This window comes from Desmodus rotundus, chromosome 8, assembly GCF_022682495.2.
Source record: "Desmodus rotundus isolate HL8 chromosome 8, HLdesRot8A.1, whole genome shotgun sequence".
In the NCBI taxonomy this organism is placed as follows: domain Eukaryota; kingdom Metazoa; phylum Chordata; class Mammalia; order Chiroptera; family Phyllostomidae; genus Desmodus; species Desmodus rotundus.
The window spans coordinates 114508282-114524316 of NC_071394.1; the positions used below are offsets into that span (position 1 = coordinate 114508282).

The window sequence follows — 16035 nt, forward strand, 5'->3', positions numbered from 1 at the left end:
GCCCACATCAGTGCCATTCTCTCTGCATAACTCAGCACCCATGTCGTTTGGTTCGTTTTTCCTTTTTATGTAAAATTTACATACAAAGTGAAATGCACAAATCTTAAGTGCACGTTCACTGAATTTTGACACATACATCTGGCTGCATCTTAAATTTGAGGTGCCTAGGAACATCAACAGGACAAAACCAAACGTGTTGCTGGATGCAGAAATCTGGAGCTCAGAGGAGAGGCCTCGTTTGAAATGTAAATTTGACAATCTTCAGAACGTAGGTCTGTTTAAGCTATGGAGTTGGATGAAATCCCCCAGCGCACGAAGGAAGAGAAATGGGCTGTGCCCTCAGGGATCCCAGCGTTTAGAGGTCTGTCAGGTGGGGGGGCGCGACCTACGGGGGAGGTCAGGGGTTGGGCCAAGCCAAGTTGGCACAACCTAGGGTCCTGAAAAGACGGTCTGTTCGGCGCCAAGGGGCGGTCTTCGGTAACCACCCGAGGTGACTCGAGGTACGGGGCAGCAAGCCTGGGATGGGGGCCTGGAGGGAGCTCCCGGCCAGCGGCGGGAAGGTCAGATGGGTGGAGGCGGTGGAGGGGAAAGAACGAATGTAGAGAGCAGGGAAATGGACAAAAGAAGGGGAAATGGGATGAAAGAAAGAAGGGAGCAGCAGAGGAAAGGGCGGGAACCGGGGAGAGAGTAGGGGAGGCGCGGAGGCGGGGAGGGGGCGGAGCCGCCGCAGCGGCCAGCGCGGGGCGGGCGGAGGGAGGGGGTGTGTGCGCGGGTCACATGGTCGCGGCTGCCCTCCCCGTCAGCCGCCCTCGCTGCCGCGGTGCGCTGGCTGCAGGAAGCCTCCGCGCCGCCGCTTTTGTTGTCAGGAACCCCGCGAGGAGCGCCTCTCGCCAGCTGCCACCGCCGCCGTCTCTCTCTGCAGCCTGCCCTCCGGCCGCCGGTCCCGGGCGCCCCGCCCGCCCCCGCCCATGACGGGGCCCCGCGACCACCGCTGCCCCCAGCCCGGGGCGGCGCGGCGCTAAGGCGGAGGCGGAGCTGCTCCCGCTGCGGGCAGCGGTCGGCCTCGGCCCCCTCCCCGAAGGTACCATGGAGGTGAATGCGGGTAAGAGGACCGTGGAGGGTCGGGGCTGGCGGAGGGGACGCTCGGAGCCCGCTGGGGCACTTCGGGGGGGCGGAGGCCGAGGGTGTCCCCAGGCCCGCGGGGTCGGGTGCGGCGCGCTGCGAATCCGCCCGAGGCTCGGTTCCTGTCGCCCTCCCCCCCCCTCACCCCGGGCCATTCCGTTCCGTTGTCGCCCTCACCGTTCCCTGCAACGCCGCAGCGCGGCCCGCTGGCGCCGGCCCGGCTCCCCCCTCACATGGCCGGGCCGCGCGAGCCACGTGCGCGCTGTGTTTACGTTCTGCGGCGCGCGGGCGCGGGTTGGCTGGGCGGGCTCGTGACGCGGCATTACATAATGGGTGCTAAGGCGGTGGCGGCGGGCGGGGACACGTGAGGCCGCTCGCCTCTGTGACCCACATTCCCCAGAGCCGCAAGGACACGTGGGGGCGGGAGCGCGCGCGCGCGCCGGCGGGGAGCGCCGCGGCCTCCCGGGAGGCCCCGCCTCTTTGGAACCCTCCGAGCTGTGACGTGGACGCGATTCCTTCCTCCCCCGCGGGGTTGCACAGTGCGGAGGATGCCGCGCGTGCGCGAGCCGTGGAACCCCGCGGTCGCGCGGCTCGGTGGAGGGGGGGGGCGGATGGCTCAGACGGCGCAGTGCTTTGGTGTCTGCCCGCACCCCTAGGAGGTGACCCCGATGCGCGGAGTCCGGGCTAGGGAGACGGACAGGCCGCAGACCTAGCGGTTACTGAGGAGGAACTGCGGGGCGAGGGCGTGCTAGAGGCCAAAGGAGGTGCCCGTGACAGCCGTGGGGCTTTCGCGACGCGAGACCCTCTAAGGAGCCTTCGGTGCTTATATCCCGAGCAACGTCCGGCAGATGGGACAACACCTGCTGCCCTTGTTATGAGGTTGCTTCACTGTTCAAACATAAAAAAAATGTTTTCCTCTAGGACGTTACCTATCTTATCTTAAGTTGTAAAAACCGGCCTGAAAATCCCCTTGGACTGGGAGCCTTACTGTGAATGGCTCACACCCATGGCTAATCATTCAGCTCACGCGTGTGGTCAGGATGACTCAGGTTGTCCTATGTCCTAAGTGACTCTACTCTGAGACCTTCTGGAACGCTGGTCCTTGTTAGTTTTCAGGTGATTTTTTTCAAACCCTTAAGTCAGTGATCTTAACTGAACCTGATCAGCAGTTTGGCTTTATCAATCTTTTTTCTTGTTACATTTCCTGTTACAGTGCCACAGAATAATATTTTTCTTCCTTTTCCTCTTTTGTCTGCTCAAATGATGGCCTTTATACCTGAAGCCAGTGCGGTTACAGAAGCCAGTTTTTAAGTTACTGTATGTTGTAAAAAGCATGCCTTGATAATGAATGTGTTGTGAATTTTCCACCCACAGTAAAAATAGTCTTTTTCTAACTATTTTAATTACTTATGGGGGCCTACTTAGCCTTTGAGGATATTTAAAAAAATTAGGTAAGTTATCATGGAATTAAACTCTTACTTGATAGGATCTGGTGATTATCAGGATCAACTTACTCTGACTGAGCTTTGCAACCTCATACATGGACAGGCTCAGGTGATCAGAAAATTTTTCTCTGGTTTGAACCTTCCTGGGAAAGTATTACTGAAGTATCACTGATCTTAATCTTACCTTTTGCAGCTATAAATTATAAAACTTCTTTTGGAAGACTGTCTCCTCCCCCCACTCCCCTTCTATTTCCAATTCTCATCCCATGTTTCTTGCACAGTTTTTTTTTCCCCCCTGATCATCATCCTTGTTGCCCTTGGGGCTGTAGCACCCAGAAATGAACAGGCTCCTGTGGAAGTTGGATAGTTACCAAGTTCCAAGTTTGGGATTCTGCTGCAAATGAATTCTCTGGCAGGCTTAGCTTTTGTAGCATACTGCTTTGCTGACTCACAGTAACCTTGCAATCAGGACCTTTTCCTGGGAACTTTTGAAGCTAGGTTTCATCCATTGTGCAGGTAATTGGCTTTTTTAAGTACAGGAGTTTGCAATCACTTTCTTAAATTTTCTCTTGTTCCTTTTGGCTCTTAAGTTCAAGCTGTGACAGCTGTTAGTATATCAATAATTTCTGCCCTTTGTCTGTCAAAGGGAGTTTTGATAAGTATTCCCTTTTACGTTCTTCAAATTGTAAATGTTGACTAGGGTGGGGCCAAATGCATTGCTGACTGGCACACCTCTAACCTTTCCCTTTGGGTTGATGTCATTGTATTAGTAAATATACATTCAACCAGGAACCATTTCATTTAATTGTCCTACAGTTCATGATATTTTGTCTTTACCCTCTCCATGCTTATTACAGATGTGAAATAGAAGTGGCAGAAATTGACTCATACATACATTTTGTCACAGCTTATTTTTTTAAATTTGATTTTTTAGAGAGAGGAAGAGATAGAAATATCAATTTGTTGTTGCATTTGTTTATGCATTCATTGGTTGATTCTTTTTTAAAAGATTTTATTTTCAGAGGGGGGGAAGGGGAGGATGGAAGAAAGAGAGGGAGAGAAACATCAATCAGTTGCCTCTAGACACCCCAAACCAGGGACCTGGCCAGCAACCTAGACATGTACCCTGACAGGGAATTGACCCTGAACTGGCCACCCTTTGGTTTGCAGGGCAGCACTCAATCCCCTGAGCTACACCAGCCAGGGCCATTGGTTGACTCTTGTATGTGCCCTGACTGGGGATTGAACGGGCAATCTTTGGCATATTGGGAATGATGCTGTAACTAACTGAGCTACCCAGCCAGGGCTATCACAGATAGGTTTTGATTTCATATATTAGGTTCATTTAATAATCCATTGCATAAACTTATTAACCTTGGCTGTAATTAATTTTTTTAAAAATTAAGAAAGCATTCCCACATAATTTATTTATATTTTTATACATCTGTCTTCTACTGTTTCTCCAAACTTGGAAAGAAAACTTCAGAGGGAGATAAGGGTAAAGAAATCTTCATTTGGAAAGAGAAACAGTGCAACAGTGGAAAGAATCATGTGAAGTAGGAAGGTGCTGACTAGTCAGTAGAATTAAGGGATTCAGAAGGTAGTGTGGAAATAACCTACAGAGAAAGAAGTGGGTCATCTGACACCTTCCAAATTGAAGGAACTAAGTAAGGATATGGAGGTTTCGTTTTGTTTGAACTATTCTGACTGAACTCCTCCAGTACTGTGATGGTAAAATAACGATCACCAGTATCCATGGAGCATTTATTGTGCGTGAGACCCTTTACATGTGTTACTACTCCGTGAAGGAAAGTACTGTTGTTACCACTTGAAGATGAGGGGCTAATTGAAGTTAAGTAACTTAGGCAAGCGGTAGAGCCAGGTTTTGAACCCACAAAGTCCATTTGGGGAGCATAAGCTAACTACTCTACTGTAATAGGTTTCAGCTTACATAATGTTTGAAGGTATATGCACAACTTGGTGGTCCTGCCTTCTTGGGGGTGAAGGAGATATTATGAGGACCCATTTGGTTTGTGGTGGTACAGGGTTATAGGTGGTGGAAAAGGACAGGTGTCAGCAGAACCTCCCAATTTCAACATTCCACTTTCTGAATCTAGTTAGTCTCTTTCTCTTTTTTTTTTTTTTCACAACACTAGATTACACTTGCCTTCCTCTTCCAGCATCTTCCATGGAGACAAAGCACATTTTACAAAATAGGACCTCTGTTTCTTATAACTCCATTTTTATTTGTTATTTTAAATAATCTCTTACATGGTACATCATTTAATAATTTACATATTTTTCAAGATCCCTGTTTGCCTCTCTTGATTTCTGCCTCCTGTACTGCTCTTGTGCGATCCTCAGCAGTTCACAATAATATGAAACAGTGGCCACATTGCACTGGAATGAGCGGTTAACATAGCTGTTTCCCCAGTTGGGCTGTTACAGCTTTTCAGGGAGGGCACCACATTCACTGGAGCCCTGACACTCAGGACACAGTTGGAAGTTCAGTGTTTCAGTTTGATCTGCTCTAACATCTTGTGAGTAGAAATTATTATTATTTTTTTATTTTAAGTTTTTTTTTTTTTTAAGAGAGGAGAAGGAAGGGAGAAAGAGAGGGAAAGAAGCATCAGTGTGGTTGCCTTTCATGTGCCCCCTGCTGGGGACCTGGCCCGCAACCCAGGCATGCGCCCCGACTGGGAATCAAACCTGCGACCCCTTGGTTCGCAGGCGGGCGGTCAACCACTGAGCCACACCAGCCACTGCTATGAGTAGAAATTACTAATAAAAAACCTTTTAAAATGAGAAAACTAAAGCATCTTGATGGTAAAAATGTTTTGTTCTAAGACAGAAAAGTACAGTCATGACTTGAAGTCAAGCGTGCATTCCAGGATTGTGGGCAGTGGGAGTAGGAGGGTTTTGATGATGGGCAAGCCTAAAATTGGGGTAAGAAAACCCCAATATATGAAGGGACAGTGAGTACTTTCCAGTAGGACAAAATTGGATATTGACTTCTGGCTTGCCTGAAGTCGACCACTGGGTAAGCCCTAGCTTGGGAACCTGGCCCAGCTCCAGGGTCCTTTTCAACTAAAAATAGAGAAGACTGTGCCTCAGCTAATTTTAGCTTGAGGCATCTAAGTAAGAAGTACATTCTGCCTGTTTCTGAAGGTGTTGAGACATGCCCGGGTTGGGGATTTTGCCTTTCTTGCTTTATCATCAAAAACTGTGTGTGTAAAAAGCACTTTATTAATCCTCATTTATGAACACCATTTCATTTCAGTCATGTAAAAACTTGCAGGTATTCCCATTTATAGAAGATGACTCAGGTTTGGAGAGATTGAAAGTGACTCGTTTGCCCAGGTCTTCTCAGTAAGAGATAATAGTCCATCCTCTGGAATTAGATAGCTTTGACTTTCAACCCTGGCCTTGCCCACTTAGTAGTAGCTGTATTACTTAACCTCTCTGAGCTCTGAGTTCTCACCTATAACATGGGATACTGGAAATTAATTCACAGGGGTCTGTGAGGATGAAATGTGAGGTGAAATTGGGTCATTTTATTCTTGGCATTTGTTAGGTAGTTGGTGACTTGTAATTTTCACTTCCCTTTCTTCTTTGGGTTGAGGAACTACTAGATGTACTCTGTACCTTACAAGAAATTAAAATTTAACCCATTTGGGTTGTTAATCATCATGTTGATAGATTGGTGTCTGTAGTAGCAAGCGTAGACGCTATCAGATAACTGAGTCAGTGTAGAAGGTCTTGCTAGGTGAATGTAGCTGCTTCTAATGGGTCATCTCTGGTTCCATGGTGGCTGGCACAAATTCTTGTTGTAAAGGATTGTTGAACTTTGAAAGGTAGGAATAGGATTGTAACTGGATTGAAAATAGCTCAGTAATTTTTCTTAGGTTTGATCTTGGAACTTTTGCAAAGGAAAGTGTTTTGGGTTAAACAATACCTTCCATTGCTGAGTCAGTACTTTAAATTAGTTCTTAAGCCATCAGGATAGCTCTGATTTCTACTTTTTTTTTTTTTTTTTAAGCTGAGGTAGTCCAAAGACCTTGTGAATATAAATGGCTGACTCACATGTTGGCCCTAGGAAAGTCTGCTAAGGAAAACTATCACTTTTCATCTTTTATCCTCTTGAGATCTTAGGAGTGAATTTACTACTTCAGGTAGTAGGTTAGAGAAGACAAATAGCTGTGAGACCTTCCTTTGGGAATTTATTCAGGACTAAGAATAATATTTTTCTTTACAGTCTATTCTGAGAGGAAACATGTGAAAAAAGCAGCAATGTTGTTAACACGTGGAATTTCTAATGTGAACTTCAGATCTCTAACAGATGGCACCATGGTTTTAACCTTGGAACATGGCATTTGATAGGCTTCCAGGTTAAAATTGCTTCTGTTTGGATTCATAGTATATTAAGGGTAGTTAAGTAGTTATGTCAATGAAGCATTAACCTTTATAACTATAGGCCAGGATCAGAGACTTCCAGTCAAGATGGCAGCATAGGTAAATATGGCTTGCCTCTTTGCATAGCCACATCAAAATTATACCTAAAATATAAAATAACCATCACGCAGAACCATCAGAAATTGAGTTGAATGGAAGTCTGACAACTATGGAATTAAAGAAACCACATCCACCCAGACTGGTAGGAGGAGTAGAGATGTGGAACTGGCTGGTCCCATATCCATGTGTGCTGGATAAAAATTTGGGAGGGGTACATCAGGAGTGAGGAATCCTAGCTCCACACCAGGCCCCCAGACCAGGGTTCCAGTGCCAGGAAGATAAGTCCCCATAACTTCTGGCAGCAACAACCAGTGGGGATTGAGTTGGTGGAAGAAACTTCTGGAGTCCCAAGCAGTTCCCCCCTAAAGAACCCACGCATAGACTTACACAGATTCACTCCTTCCGAGCTCTAGCACCTGGATAGCAGCTTGAAAGGCACCAGTGGCATACAGGGAGGAACTAAAGTGTCTGGCATCAAGGTGAGAGTGGGAGGATAGTTTTCACTTACACAGGAGGGTGGGCAGAAGCCATTTTCCCTTTTCTTAGTGTCTCTCCCCGCCCTCCCCCTCAGAGCCACAGAGCCACAGAAGCCTATAGGCACATTCCTTACCTGAGACTTCGTCAGCCTGGCTAACACTGTTTGCCCAGCCCTGGAGGTCCTCTGAGGCTCTGTCCCACCCAATTTGTGGCTCACCCAAACTGTTAGCAAGGGCTTTTCCATATGAATGGCTGGTCTTTGCTCCAGTTTTATAATTTCCTAAATTCTTTCAAATAGTAGCTGGCCTCAGCAAGTCCCCAGCCCCCATACCTCTTGCTACGGGGCCCCAGGCCCAGCAATAGCAGCAGCCAGCCTAGGTTCACAGCTTGGCTTCTCCTGGGAATCTCCAGGCCCAGCACAAGAACAGCCGTCTGTAGATTGTTTTATAGTTCAGGCCGGGTGACCCTGGGCAGAATCCAGGTGGGGGCTGACCTTGGCCTACACCACCTGGGAAACCCCAGAGCCTGTGTATGCAGTGGACAGCTACAGACCATGTCAGAGCACCACCACCCTGCTCCTGCGCAGCTGATCCTCCATCGAGGGTGGAGGTTGGTGGTCAGTGGTAATAGCTAGTCCTTGCAGCTGACTGGCCTGGGTAAATTCCTCCCATTGACCTGCCAACAGCAATCAAGTCTCAACTGCAAGAGGAGGGTGTATTCGGCCCACACGGAGGGCACAATCTAGTACCCAGCTTGGGTGATAGGGGAGGCTGTGCCACTGACGCTACAGGACACCTACTACATTAGACCACACTACCGAGACACGAAGTCAAAGTAATTCTAATACATAGAAATGATCACAGGGAAGCTGCCAACATGAGGAGACAAAGAAACATGGCCCAAATGAAAAAACAGATTAAAACTCGTGAAATAGAACTAAACAAAAGGGAGATAAGCAGTCTATCAGATGCAGAGTTCAAGACACTGGTTATAAGGATGCTCCAGGAACTTGGGACCTCAATAGCATAAAAAAGATCCAGTCAGAGACGAAAGATACACTAATTGAAATGAAGAACAGTCTACAGGCAAACAACAGTAGAGTGGATGAAGTGAGAATCACATCAATGATTTGGAACATAAAGAAGCAAAAAACAACCAATCCAGAACAAGAAGAAGAAAATATCCAAAAAAACAAGGATAGTGTAAGCAGCCTCTGGGACAACTTCAAGTGTTCCACCATTTGCATTAGGGGTGCCAGAAGGAGAAGAGAAAGAGCAAGAAATTGGAAATGTATTTTAAAAAAAATAATGAAAGAAAACCTATCTCGTTCGGTGAAGGAAATAGACATGCAAGCCCAGGGGAAGCTCTGCAAAAGAGAGCATTTTGATGGATGCCAGATGGCAGGTGTGTGTGGGGGAGAAGGGGTGAAGAGGTGAGGGAATTAGGAAGTACAAATACGTAGTTATAGAATAGCCATGGGATGTAAAGTACATTATAGGAAATGCAGTAGGCAAAGAACTTATACATGTGGCCCATGGACATGAACAATGGTGTGGGGATTGCCAGAGGGAGTGGAGGTTGTTAGGTGGAGGGGGGCAAAGGGGGAAAAATTGGGACAAGTGTAATAGCATAATCAATAAAATATAATTAAAAATACAACTGTAGGCCAATTTGTGCTGGAATTAACTGGTTGTAGCCATTCTAAATTTCATGTTGCAAAGAATCACCTGGGGAACTTGTTAAACATGCTCATCCCTATCAGTGCCTTCTCTCATCTGGGCAGAGTTTTGGAAATGTGTATTTTGGAAAAGTACCAGTTGGTTATGATAATATATATTTTACATAATCTCTCTAGATAATGAGAATTAACTAAAAGTTAGGAAGCTTTTTCCCCTTGTGTTTGAAGTCTTGGGACCCTTTAGAGTTTAAAATCAGTGGTAGATGAAATTTCTATTATTAAAACTACTCTTGGTCACTTTTTCTTCCATTGAGCACTAATGAAAGTAGTTGGCTGGTGTGACAGTGCTTCTCAAACTTTACTGTGCATCATCATCACCAAGGTGATTAAAATTTCTCATTGAATAGATCTGGAGTGGGGCCTAAGATCTTGTGTTTCTAACAGATTCCCAGGTGATGCTGGAGCCTGGGGTCCAGGGACCACAATCTGAGAATGACTGGTTTATAGGTAGGGACCACATTATAGGACAAAGATTAATTATCAAGTTCTGACTTCATTCTGGGCAGGTGATAACAACATGCTAACAGGATTTGGGAAGTGGGTCAGACTATAGAAAGAGCAGATTCACACCCAGCCATAAGATTGATGCAAGGCATTGCTTAATGAATGGAACAGTAGATGGAATTTTTCACATTATTTAAAACTCAAGTGCACTTAGTTGCTCTTACACATATTAAATTTGTGTGTGATCAACACTGCTGTGTTTTTCTTGGCATAGTAGGCACCTGTTTTAGTATCTCTTCTGATAGTTTAACAAACTCCCTGATAATGGTTGTGCTTTACCTCTCAGGGGCTTCCCAGCCTGGATATAATAATTGGTGCATAAATATGTATTTGGTACCTAATTTCACCATGACAGACTAAAAGACTAAAAATCTTCTGCCTCCTTTTTTCTTCTCTGTAAATGGAAACATCTTTCTGTTCTCTGGAATTTTTTTGGCATTTTTTGTTGAGTGTATGTATTTCTGTGTGTGTGTGTTTTAAATGACTTATAAAGTATGCTTGTATCTAAAAAAAGATTGGAGAGTTGTTTCCCTTTAGCAGAGAAAGTTTTATTTCAGAGTAGAATCTTAAATTGTAGTTATTACTTTGGGAATGTGCAAAATTCTCCACTTACTACTCAGTATAGTCATCTAGATTATTGCCAGAAGTGCCCTGTTTTACTGGCAACATTCTAGTAATGTTTCATCGTGTTTGGGAATCTGTCCATGTTATTAGACGTGGGCTTCACAAAGTCAGAGAAGTAGGTCTTAAAAATATTTAGGACAGGCTTATCACATGAAACATGTATGGAGAATTAAGAGACACTCTGTACACTTACAGTGTACATACAGTCTAGTGGAGAAATAGATGGGAACAAATGAGCAGGTTTAAATGAGACCTCAGGACAGAGATGGGAGAGAGAACTTTGCATCTAATGCACATTGAAAAAGTCAATAAATGTTTGTTGGTGATGGAGAGAAGAGGAAAAAACTATAGTAGACCTTGGCAGAGAAAATGATAATTACTTGTTTGACCTAGGATTTGGAAAGATAATATATTTGATTATGAGATTACTGTTGCAACATTTTAGACCAGTTTTCAGGGGGCTTGTGGAAGTTGTATTGGTGAAGTTGTGATTAGTGTTTTGAGAGTAGCTCTATGAAAAGGCCATTAACTTCAGCCTTAATTGTTATTCTCTGATAGCCTGTGGTCTTTCTTCTAGCCTCGTGAACTTTTACTGTAGTCACTCAAAAGAACAAGTAGTGAGTCTGGATTCCTTAAGAGGTGGTTAGAGATAAGTGTGTCTGCAAGTCAAAAGTAGGTGGAGAAGGGAGAGTGGAACTGGGGTTTAGTGATAGTCATGGAAGTCCTCAGGGAGCATCAAAATAGATTTTGGGACCAACAACTATGAAAAGTTCTCCATTTTGAGATAAATTACTTTGTCTGGAGTTCCAAATGTAACATTTGTTCTTGATTAACCTGTGTTTTAACCAAGTGATGGGGGAGGCAAATGATGAACTCATGGTTTCTACGATTTTGTCGTATAGAGGTATAATGAAGGAGACACAGAGAGGATCAGAACCAGATTTCTTCATGGGCAAAACAATTTGTTTAAGCTATGAAGTCACTCAGGAAGGTTTTTCATTCCTCTTAGGAAAAGGTTGGAAAATGGAAAACTTTAGGTTTGGATCTGTATATACTTGGAATAACTAAGCCACTCAGAGCCTTCTCACTTTTTAAGTCGATGAAAATTAATATGGGCTTTGAACTTTGTGGAAATAGGAAGAATAGTAGGAAATAAGTTATTTTTCCTTTTGGGATAAGTTGATATTTACTCAGTAATTCATTTCTAAATTAGTGACTTTACTGTTCAGAATTATAAAAATAGAAAATACATATTATCGTGTATCTAATTATCTGATTTCCCTCTCTTTTCTAGGAGGTGTGATTGCCTATATCAGTTCTTCCAGCTCAGCCTCTAGCCCTGCATCTTGTCATAGTGAGGGTTCTGAGAATAGTTTCCAGTCCTCCTTCTCTTCTGTTCCATCTTCTCCAAATAGCTCTAATTCTGATAACAATGGTAATCCCAAAAACGGTGATCTCTCCAATATTGAAGGCATTCTGAAGAATGATCGAATAGATTGTTCTATGAAAACAAGCAAGTCGAGTGCACCTGGATTGACGAAGAGTCATAGTGGAGTGACTAGTAAGTTACTTTAGTTTCCTAAAGGTTGGTGCCATTCATTGCACGTGGGGTGTACTTTATCAACTTTTCTTGTGGGGGAACTATTATATTTTGGGGTATAATTTTCACTCCTTTCTGGGTAATCATACATAGTTCATTAGTTAGGTATGAAATCAGTGATGGTTTTAAAAGTCACAGCCTCTAAGGGTTATCATAACTGATTATTGCCAACGAGTGAAATATATGGTTATGTACTATGTCTTACCACGTTTCCTCTAGGGGTACCTCCTTTTTCCACATTTTCACAGTTAACGTTTCTTCTGGACTCCTAGTACTGAATCTGGTTTCCAGAACAGAGTACTTTATTCATTGTGGGAAAGGTTTTTTCTCCCATGAAGTTGGAACTAGGAACATTGGGATTAGGAAATAAAGCAGAATTTGGTTGTTCATAACCAAAATAGTGGAATAGTGGAATTTGGACCCCCAAGAGGGTATGGAGGTAAGATGGGTTGGGATTGGGAAAGCTCAGGGAGGAATATCAGGAAGGAATAGGACCTGTCTGGGGCTTGTAGTTAATAGAACTGAGTATCCGTACAGTAGCCTGTGCCGACATTGTACTTTTTATTTATTGACCTCTCTGCCTGACTTTCATTCTTATCCTGGAGACTTGTTTTCCTAGTTTCGGTTGTATATCTGGTGTGAAGTAACTCTAGATTTACAAATTTTCAGAGTATGTTTAAAATCATCAGGGGAGGGCAAAACCAGCTTTTCTGAAATAATTTTGGTAGTAACGTAAACTGAATTTAAGAGAAAACTATAATGTCTTTTGATTTGTTAATTTGGTGTAAAGAATTTTCTTTAAATGATAAAAGTCTTTCTACAGCTTACAAAATGAACGAAAATATTCAATTGGAAAGAAAACAAACAAATGAAATCTTTCTTACTTTTCTTTCTGTTTTTGCCTTAGAATTTAGTGGCATGGTTCTACTGTGTAAAGTGTGTGGGGACGTGGCGTCAGGATTCCACTATGGAGTTCATGCTTGTGAAGGTTGTAAGGTAAAGAAAGCATGCTTTTTTTCCTTTAAGCTACTGATTCTGGGATTAAAGAAATTGGAGTTACGTTTGCCATTTTCCACATTTGATAATCTGGGAGAAGAGAAGTCAGCTGCTCTGCTTTAAGTATTAAGCATTTTATTTTATTTATTTTTATTTTAAAAAATGTTTTATTTTAAAAATACTTTTATTTTTTTACATTACAAAAATTTTTAAAAAATACTTTATTTTTAGAGAGAGGGGAATAGAGGGAGAAAGAGAGGGAGAGAAACATCAACATGTGGTTGCCTCTCAGGTGGCCCCCACTGGGGACCTGACCTGTAATCCAGGCATGTGCCCTGACTGGGAGTCGATGACTCTTTGTTTTGCAACCGACGTTCAGTTCAGTGAGCTACAGGAGCCAGAGCTGTTGTTAAGCATTTTATGTAGTATATAAATATAACTTGTTTTGAAAAATATATTTCTAATCCAGTGAAAGTATTTTTTTAAAATATTTTGATCAAAATAAGTTTGTGTTCTCAAATTTAATTATGGTATGAAACCAAGTACACACAATGCTTGTTTATTAATGTGTCAGGTGCTGTTCTAGGTGGAGGGGCACTCCTGCCTTGTTGGAACTGGTTTAAACCGAATTTTGAATAGGTCTCATCACATGTGTTTTCTGACATGTCTGGTACTAGGAGTTGAGAATAATTCCTAGATGCTTACAAAAACATGGTATCTTTAGAAGTAATGCCAAGTGAGTGAAAGAAAATTGGATATAAATTGAGTGCTTGGGAAAGCTCATCATATTTGTAAGTTTACTTGAATAGTTCTTGGATTGTCCATCAGAAAATTCTAAGGGATGTAGTTTATATTTCCTACTTATACCCAGGGAACCTCTCTTTCTCTTTTTCTCTTTTTTAATCTGACACAATCCTTGTTCCTGAATTCACATGGCCATGGCAAGTGCTCCTGCTGTTCTCTAACTGAAGGCCAGAGGCAGGAATCCAGTTTGGCAGGATATTATGGGTGAACGAGATAATGAATATACATGGTGAAAGAAGAAATATTTTTTAGGGTGGCTGTGAATGAATTGTGATTTTGGTAGCTCTTCATGTCTGGGTCACTTAATAAGCTGGTCAGGATTTTATGTAGATGTAGCACTTTCCCAATGTTTAAAAAGTTTTATAAACACCATTTTTTCTTTTTTCCCCTCAAAAGTGTGAAGTAACTGTGGGGCAGGCATCATTCTAACTTTATAGCTAGAGAAACAAAAGCATAAGCCAATGAGCCTAATTGTATATTCTTGATGTAGAACACATAATTGTTCTATAGCTTCTTAAAAAGTGTGTCCAGCTCAGATATTGTAATGTCCAAGTACAGTATTGTAGTAATTAAGTATAAAAGTATTGTATCCCACAATTACCAGTATAGATGCATGAAATGTGTGGTTAGTTATGATATTCAGGGAAACTGCATTTTAAGATACTTTTGGTAATTGTGTTCGTGACTTTCTGTTCTCCTTGGAACTATTAAGCTGGAATCTTCAAATACCTATTACATCACCTGCCCTTAAATTGTTTGTTTAGTGAAGGCAGTTACTTATAGCCATCTAGCTGGGACCTGTCTTTCTCTGGATCATTAGCTGGTCTGTAGTGTCACACTTACTGTTGCTGACAAGCAGCCAGGAACACCTGGCACACATAAGTAGGCCTTGCTGTTGTCAGCAGGTAATGATTCTGAAAGACCAAGCTCTACTAACATAATCCTTAAGTTCCCGTGAGGGGATTATAGCTATGGAACATATTTTTCTGTCAACTCTTTAAAACTGTCATATTTTAGGAGCTTTAGAATTTGTATGTGATTAAAGTATGAGTTAGAAAATGTGACTGTGGGCAGGGACTGGTAACAGGGATAAGTGTAGTATAAGGGGTGCTTGGAAGGCGGCAAGGTTCTCCAAAAGGAAGAAAGGGAAGAAGAGTTTTGTTTGGCTAGCAAGTATAGTTGCTTACCGATACTGGTAAGAATCCAGTTAAATTCCATGTGTCAAGATTATATTTCCCTCTGTTCTAAGCCAAAATTATTTCCTAGGTGTAGCTAGTAATATTGAATGGTTAGGGGTTGGGGTGGCTGCTTATAAAAAGTCCTTCTGGATGTTTTTAAATGAATGGGTATGTCTTCCTTTGTTCTTAGGGTTTCTTTCGGAGAAGCATTCAGCAAAACATCCAATATAAGAAGTGCCTGAAGAATGAAAACTGTTCTATAATGAGAATGAATAGGAACAGATGTCAGCAGTGTCGCTTCAAAAAGTGTCTGTCTGTTGGAATGTCGAGAGATGGTATGTTCCTAGTTTAAAGATCATTCTTTTTTAAAGCATATGGAGCTTGACTTTTATTCCTCAGCATAAACCAGAGCTATAAACCAGTTACCAATGGCCCTCTTGTGCTTAGGGTGAAGCAGATTTTAGAAAACACATTTTAATGCCTTGTAGGATGCCAAATTCATTAAAGTCAAATTTTAGCATCAGCACCCCAGAAACAGCTTATGACTCACTTCTTTTTTTGTTGGTTCTGTAAAAACCTATTATTTCCCTCCTGTATAATTTGAATACTCCCCCTGCCCCCCCCACCCCCCAAATTAACTTTTCTTGATGTAGGAATCCATGGTTCTTTCTCCATAATTTCTTAGCATTGCTGATGAACCCATTTTTCTTTATGTGAATCTCATATCACTTTCTCAGCCCTGAGAAGATAATGTGCTTTTAGGGCACAGATTCTGAATACATTAAAAGGAAATGCAAAATTGAAAGGAACATTAGGGTCTGGAGTGGAAGAGGTTGCTCAATTCTGGTTTGAAATGGAGCAATGGAAAATAAAAGTTGTGGTAATTTGTGGGACTGTTAGTATTATCTGTGGATGACATCACTGGAAGATTTGACTATTCTGTTGTGCTTAGGAAGTCATTTGTGGACAGTCTAATTCTGTTGTGTGAAACATAACAGACGAGGAAGAGGTTTTCAGAGGGATTAGTTTAGTAGG

The 16035-nt window shown here is 42.9% G+C and overlaps 1 protein-coding gene across 2 annotated transcripts in view; it reads left to right on the forward strand.

The window, feature by feature from the left end:
• The first annotated feature begins 791 nt into the window (after positions 1-791).
• Positions 792-16035, forward strand: part of NR1D2 (nuclear receptor subfamily 1 group D member 2) — a 47465-nt gene continuing 32221 nt past the window's right edge. Inside the window, exons 1-4 of one of the 2 annotated variants that reach the window (XM_053930438.1) lie at positions 792-1102; positions 11717-11983; positions 12930-13018; positions 15191-15335. In XM_053930438.1, the coding sequence (XP_053786413.1) occupies positions 1087-1102; positions 11717-11983; positions 12930-13018; positions 15191-15335 (517 nt within the window). In that variant the 5' untranslated portion in view covers positions 792-1086. The remainder of the gene's footprint in view (positions 1103-11716; positions 11984-12929; positions 13019-15190; positions 15336-16035) is intronic. The other variant, XR_008427565.1, reaches the window with a different exon arrangement.